Below are 7,109 nucleotides of genomic sequence, written 5' to 3' on the forward strand. Positions count from 1 at the left end.
CAGATGTGCAACCGTATTGAAGTTGCTACTTTTAAGCGTAACTGTTATCGTGTTACACTTGGAAATAGTCGTACCCCAAACTGTTGAATGGCCACTGCACCCAGCCAGTGTGTTGATGGCCTCAGCAGTTTCACATAAATGTGGTTTAACCCAAAAAAAAGAAGAGCACAGCGGAGGAAGCTGACGATGGTCTTGAAATTTGCAGAATTAAAAATACTTAGACACTGCTGCAAACCAAAAGGTGTCAAAGGGCCCCCTATTTGGTATTTTCACCTTTTTGTATTTCCAGTGTGCAAAATGTCTGAGACACATGCAAACGGTCACACGTAGAGTAACACTGCTGCTGCTTCAGATGACCTCAAATCAAAAATCCAGTTGCTACTCCACACGCGGTCTTTGCTGGAAGCATTATTCATTTCTCAGATTTAGAATATTTCAAATCTAATGATCAGTTTCAGTTTCAAGTTTCAAAGTTTTCTAGTCATATGCATATTAAAGAAACATGTTTCCCTGTACAGTGAAACTATTCCTCTGCTGTACACGACAGATGCCAAACAGTATGTAAGAAATACAGTAGAAATATAAGATGTGCAAAAAATAAACTCTACAAATAAAATGAATCTGAGCTACAAAAGCTCATGTACATATTTATGCAGTTAAGAATGCTGCTGTATGTGTCTGATTGCACTGAGTTTCACACAGAGTAAATGCTGTTGCGCTCTTGTTTTATGCACTCTTAAGTCAATAGCCCACAACCATAAGGCACTCTGTACTCAGCACATGACAGACTCGGATAAATGTTGCACCCCAACCCAACTTTTTTCCTCATTTTTTCAGGTGGCAAATCACCGTACTTCAAGCATGTCTAGCCTGAATTCCCAGGAATCCTCTAATGACATCTGCAAGCTGACAGACAAGCAGCAGGCTGAGTATCATGATGCCTACAGGGAGTACATCGCTCAGATGGCCCAGCTGGAGATGTCCGGCAGTGGGGGAGAGAGGCCTGTTCAGCCCCACCCTGGACAATTCCTTCAGGCTGCCAGCTCAGAGGACAAAGGGGTGGGTGGACAGTCACAAGTACACTGTCGTGTTTTTGTCACCGCATCGCTGATGGCAGAAATAGCTCGTTCAAATAAGTTCCTACTGTCATGACTGGAGGAAAGTACCGTGTAGTCAACTTGTGATTTTGAAATGTTGTATTTCGCTGTACTGAGAAATGGCGGGACTCGAAGTCTCAGCTGAGAAAATGGAGACCACTGCTTCTTGCATTTCATCATTATTGGCTTATATTCTTTTTCTTTGTCTTGGCACTAGAGGCAGAGATAGGAATCCTTTTGTCAGTGGTCTCTCAGAGGTCAGCAGCAGAGGATTCAGTATATTTTTATGTTCTCCTCATTGAAACTTCTTCCCTCTTCTCAGGCCAAGGAAGGATCTGATCAAGACAGCCGCAAGTCTTTCACCAAGAGAAGCTCCAAGAATTCTGATGCCACAGACTTTGCCTCAGGGACCGATGGATTAGACCCCATCAGCGAAGAGGATGAAAAGCTGGATCACAGCTCGTCCTCCAGGACTCCAGGCTCCAAGAAGAAAGGAGCTGGGTCATATTACCACAAGCTGCCCAATGATGAAGACTCGGGCCCAGAAGACTCTGACAACACCACACCTCTCCTCCATAAAGAGGCAAAATTTGGTGCTCTGTCTTCCCACAGCTCCAAGCCAACTGGGCTGCTTGCCAAGCCTGGCTTCCTCACCGAAATCCTCATCGATAAGAAGGACTCGTCCGATTCGGGGATGCGCTCCAGTGAAAGCTCCTCAGACCCTTCCCTGGAAGAGGCTGAAGGAGACACTGGCAGACAGAGAGAAGAACTGAAGCCCAGTCTGATTGAACTGGAGCTGGAGGGCTTGGTGAAGAAGAGAGGCCCCCTACCCAGCAGCCTGAGCGGCCTGCAGGATGCCACGGTGGCCCGCATGTCCATCTGCTCCGAAGCTCCATCTGAGGCCAGCCTTATGGCCAGCAGCCCAGATGAGGGGTGGCCATCCAGCGGGGTTAGCAACCTCAACCACAGCGCCAGCAACACCACCCTTAATAACAACACAAGCAGCCCCAGCGACACCAACACTAACACCAACAACAGCCGTCAGCAGCAGGCTACCATCACAGGCACAGAGTCCGCCTGCTCCAACATCATCTCCCCAGATGTCATCATCATCCCCGGCAGCAGCACTGCCAACACTACGGCAGCCACCATCCACCACAACCAGAACCTGCGCACCATCAGCCTTGGCGACGAGAGGGAGAGCGTCCTCTGAGAAGCCACATGTTTGTTACACTAAGAAGGGTCACGCGGAGTGTGGTTCTTGATGTTTGTATCGTGTTGCGATGAACTAGCGTAGATGAGTGTTGTGTTGTTAAGGACAAAGTCAAGGAAGAGTTGTAAGGTTTAATAAAGCAGCCACCTTGATTTTTGAAAAGGATAAATCTGATAGTTGATGGTTAAATACCAAAAAATGTTTGTAAGGTCTGTTTGTTTGTCCCGTGTGTTTATGCCGTTAGTTTGGATTTGCTGTGTGTAGCGACGGTAATGTTACAGTAAAAAATAAAACAAAATAAAGTGTTGCTTATAGAACAGTAGCCATGACTGTGAAGAGAAAAAAAGTCTAGTGTTTCTGAGGCATTCGGCCTTCAAAGCATGTTGTGAGGTTGCGAGAATATTTCAGGTAGAACAAAGTGTAGACAGTTGTGCTGTTTTCTGTGTGATAGAAATGCATGGACTAGACTCCAAAGCGTCATATGTAAGTGTGTTTTATGAATCAATAAACATCCTCAGTATGTGGACTCTTGAAATCAGTCTGACGGGTTGTTTTTTTTGTTTGTTTTCTTTCTTCGAGTTAACTCAGCTGCTTGTGCAGTAGATTATTGGAATTCGCTGGTAAATAGGCCAGAATACGCACATTAACTCACATTTTTAATAGCTTTCATATTTTACCTAATGATGTGGTGAGGAAAAGCAAATGTCTTCAGTGGTAGGATTCGTATTGACCGATAGATGGCGCACTCTTCATACAAACGTGTTACTGCCTGGTTGTACAGACACTGCCTGTCAGGTTTGACGACTCTGAACTTCAACACAGTAACTCTTAAAGTGTCCTTTAAGGAGCCGTTTTTATTTCTGGTACTTCTACATTTAACTGTAAATGAGTCTTAACTTGAATACATGCTTTATTTATAAATAGATTTTTCCTGGTTTGTATAAGAGTGGCTCTTTCCACACTTGGAGATTTTTAAGTGTCCCTTGGGGTTATTAAAAAAATAATAATCACCTAATGGGAGGCCACAGATTATTTGGCGGGTCAGTGGTATGGAAACATTTGAGAACCTGCTACACGGTGCTGTTGGGTGACGTGACTGATAGTTCTCACTGCGGGGTCCATCACGTCACCCAACAGCACTCATTAGCCGCCCCCTGTCCCCCTTTTTACCTCAGTCCGCTTTTGATGCCTGCTTTAAAGAACAGTGGACTGCCAGATAACCACGGGTGGCTTTTTAAGGTTTCAACGTGGCCTTTTGATTTTGAACTCCCGCCATCGTTTGACTTGGTTTATAGTTTAATTTCACAGGAATCAAACTGATAAAGTCCAAACTGCGGACACCGGTGGGGTTTGATTAGTCAAAATCCGGTCTGAATACAAATGCCTCTAGGAAGTTTTGATCTGACTCGTACTTCTGTTTTGCAAAAAGGGGAAAGCCAAGTTAATAGCTCGACTTACGGAATCCAACCCATCACAGACCTATAGTTTCACCTCTTTCCCACAATTGTCTACCATTTTAAAAAAACAATAGATCCTCGGCTTCTGGCTCTCACAACCTAAACCAGTTAATCCCTTTTACTTTCAGTGGCATGTGAGAAAGTAAGAGTGCAGTCAGTGCGTCCTCAGTAAGCTTTTACGCAACCGTGCCTCCAGGTCGTGTTTGCCTTGGAGAAGTGTTGACGCTGTGTTTTAAGACTATTATAGGTCAGATACTGCAGATCTGATAAGGACACTCTGTACGATTTGTACAAGCATCTCAGATGTTTTCTGTACATCCAACCTAAAGCCAACACAGATAACCTCAGCTTGTTCTGTATCTGACTAGATCATTTTACGCACTGGTTTAATATCTCCTGAACAAACAAACAAAAACCCACCACATTTAACCCCAACCCGAAGTGGTTCTTCCCCCAAAAGAAACATATCCAAATGGCGTTTTTGATTTATTTTGTATAAAAAGGTACAATTTACATTACTTTTATAAAAAGTTTCAGCATAATTAAGTACAACATTACACTTTTGCAGAAGTTTCAAATTCCTGCAACTATACAAGATAAACTCCCGATGAGAGTTCACAAGGTTTCATTCTTTTCATTTTAACTGTTTTTTTTTTGTTTTTTGTTTTTTGTTTTTTAAACAACGTCCAGTCCTTCATGTGCCAACAATTCTGACAAGACTAAACTTTTTACAGTAACTAACCAAGCTGTCTATTTACGTTCCCACCTCCGCAAAAAAGCGAAGACTTCAACAAGGAGGAGAAGGACAGGAGGGGGGGGGGGAGGGGGGTGAAGAGGGAGGAGGAGGGATGGGGTGAAGTCGGTGGTGGTGGTGGGGTGGAGGATAATCCTTGTGACAATCTCGTTTTTCCTCCCGCTGTCGGGAATATAACGCGCCTTCCATTTCCAGAAAGGACCCACAAATAATAATAATAAAAAAGTCTTAAGTTAAATAATAATGAAGTGTCCAAACAGAAAACACATCACATAAAGATTGTCCCATAATAAGCAAAAGTCTCTTGATTTCAGCGTCAGAAGAGGAGAAAAAAAAAAAAAGAGGAAAAAAAATCCAGGCCTGGAGGACAGAGGTTGGAGGTGAGGGAAGGGAGAGAGAGAAGGGGGTGGGGGGGAGAGAAGTCCTGCTCCCCAGGTCCTGTGTGTGTTTTTACGTCTTGACCAAACACCTGCAAAAGATTGAGAAAGAGAGGCGTGTTTAGAAAATGCAAACAGGGCAGAGATCCGGACAGACTGGCGCCAGGGAGGAAGCCGCAGTTTTTAACATTTAACCAAACACTCCCAATACTAAGCAAACCCTGCGCTCCAGATGTACACACACAGAAAGAGAGAGAGGGAAAGGAGAGGACACACACACACACACACACACACACACACACACACACACACACACACACACACACACACACACACACACACACACACTTCTCGCACAACTTCAGCCTACAATCTGGGGAAGAATCAGCGTAATTGCCGCTCAGCTGGCGCCTACCCACTTCTTGTACCAATTATGTGCAGACATCGTAGTAGCAGTAATCCAAACAGCCATTATTTTCCTGTTGCAGATGCTCTTCATTATAGACACAAGAGGGTATAATACAACCCTGACGATTGCTACTTATATACAGTAAACCAAGCAGCCTGGAGCGAATACCTTGCCACTAAACTCCAGCGCGAAATATCAGTCTGCTATGTTTTTCCACACAGCAGATGAGACACGAAATAGTTCGATCAATCTGTGACACACTAAAGTCTCGAAGAACCCAGTGATGCGATCTTTAATTTTGTTTCAGATGAGCCTTGTAACTAATAATAATAATAATAATAATAATAAAAATGTACCCAAGTCGTGCTTGCCATAACAGACGCCCCAGTGTTGCATCGCATTCTCATACAAAAACATTAGTGGGACCATTACAGCAACGTGAGATGACATTCGCGGTGGAACAAATGGATGGGTAAATGGTAATTCAAGCCCATTCTGCTCCAGCAGACTGGGAGACAGGCTGTAGCGGAGCCTAAAAGCCCTGGACAGAATGCAGCAGCAGACATGAGGACAGCCTACTTACCGCTTTAACGATGCAGAGTCCGGCTGTCATCTGTCATCAGCTCTGATGGCAACTCCGGGGACTGAAAACAAACAAACAAACCGACCAAATGTTAATTCTTTAAGCAGTATCCGAATGATGTGTCTGGCGTTTGCAACAGTGTTATGTAGGTCAAATCTCTTCCTCATCTGATTCTGAACAAAAGGAGGAAAAAAATATATAACATGCCATTTCCCCCCCTCCTCCTTTCCAACAAGCCATTTTGTGCGAGTTACGCATAGGCTACAAAGGCGCACTGCTTATGCGCGCACATGAAAAAAAGAGAAAAAAATCCACCAAATCTTTCTCTCACAACACTCTGGACTGTCGCTTTTGAATTAGGATACGCGCTCAGCTACAGTGTAATTACCTGTAATGACAAGATGCTGATATCTGTGTTGAGGGTGGTCAAAGGAGTCCTGGACGGAGTCTGCCCCGGCCGGGAAGGGTGATGCAGGCTGGTTAGTGCGACACTGGAGTCCAGCGCAATCTGCAGGTCCAGGATGTAGTCGATGACATGCTGCAGGATTTCCATCTTGCTGACGTTCTTGTTCTGGGGGATGCTGGGCACCAGCTCCTTCAGCTTGGAGTAGCAGTCGTTCATGTTGTACAGCAGGCTGAGCGGGTCATCCACCGGGGTCTTGCTCCGAGAGATTCCCAAGGAGTGCTCTGATAAATTCACGCTGTTTTTCCGGAAGGATCGCACGGGGCTTATTGCTTTCATTTTTGTAAGTGTTGAGCGAGAGGGTTTGCTTGTGTCGGATGTCTTGTTTCTATTAAGTCCTGCGATTTGCCAGACGATCTGCGATCAGACTGGATTACCTAGCTGTCAGTGTGGTATATATAGCCAGTAGGCTGGGCATGCGGCACGGGCGGGCCAAACGCGCTGATTGGGAGCTGCTAACATGTCACTCAACTTCCTTTATACCCTCTATTGGCGCTTCTCATTCAAACCCCACCCCTTTTCCACCAGGTTACCAGTGGCAACGCATGTTGGAGGCGGAACCCAGAGGGCGCTTCAGCAGCTCCGGTGGGCAATTTGGAAAATTAAGCCCTTACCTGTTTCTGATCAAGAAAATTAATGATTCGCATGGATGTCAGTTGACAACGGCAAGGCGCGAGCACCTTTGCCTGCACGTTTTAAATTTGACCCTATAGATTTGGGATGGGCGTCGAGCTTCAGTGGGTTTAGAAAGGTGTA

General features: G+C 45.0%; 2 protein-coding genes across 6 annotated transcripts in view; one reads left to right on the plus strand and one right to left on the minus strand.

Annotated features, from left to right (window-relative positions):
- Nucleotides 1–2,835, plus strand: part of kidins220a (kinase D-interacting substrate 220a) — a 47,275-nt gene extending 44,440 nt beyond the window's left edge. For all 5 annotated transcript variants that reach the window (XM_063498086.1, XM_063498085.1, XM_063498087.1 and 2 more), the window contains 2 exons: nucleotides 838–1,059; nucleotides 1,420–2,835. In XM_063498086.1, coding sequence (XP_063354156.1) covers nucleotides 838–1,059; nucleotides 1,420–2,310 — 1,113 coding nt within the window. In that variant the 3' untranslated portion in view covers nucleotides 2,311–2,835. The remainder of the gene's footprint in view (nucleotides 1–837; nucleotides 1,060–1,419) is intronic.
- Nucleotides 2,836–4,240: 1,405 nt separating this feature from the next.
- On the minus strand, nucleotides 4,241–6,731 carry id2a (inhibitor of DNA binding 2a). Its single transcript, XM_063499411.1, has 3 exons — nucleotides 6,279–6,731; nucleotides 5,891–5,951; nucleotides 4,241–4,990 (listed from the first exon to the last, which is right to left on the minus strand). The coding sequence occupies exons 1-2, from the start codon at nucleotides 6,630–6,632 to the stop codon at nucleotides 5,895–5,897; spliced, it is 411 nt and encodes a 136-aa protein (XP_063355481.1). The 5' UTR covers nucleotides 6,633–6,731; the 3' UTR covers nucleotides 4,241–4,990; nucleotides 5,891–5,894.
- Between the last annotated feature and the right edge of the window lie 378 nt (nucleotides 6,732–7,109).

Source organism: Pelmatolapia mariae, linkage group LG16_19 (assembly GCF_036321145.2).
Source record: "Pelmatolapia mariae isolate MD_Pm_ZW linkage group LG16_19, Pm_UMD_F_2, whole genome shotgun sequence".
NCBI lineage: Eukaryota > Metazoa > Chordata > Actinopteri > Cichliformes > Cichlidae > Pelmatolapia > Pelmatolapia mariae.

Coding starts and splice junctions, on each gene's coding strand:
- id2a (XM_063499411.1), bottom strand. CDS start 6,632: ATGAAAGCAATAAGCCCCGTGCGATCCTTCCGGAAAAACAGCGTGAAT. Junction 5,952..6,278: donor TCAGCATCTTGTCATTACAG/GTAATTACACTG, acceptor GTTTGTTTTCAG/TCCCCGGAGTTGCCATCAGA.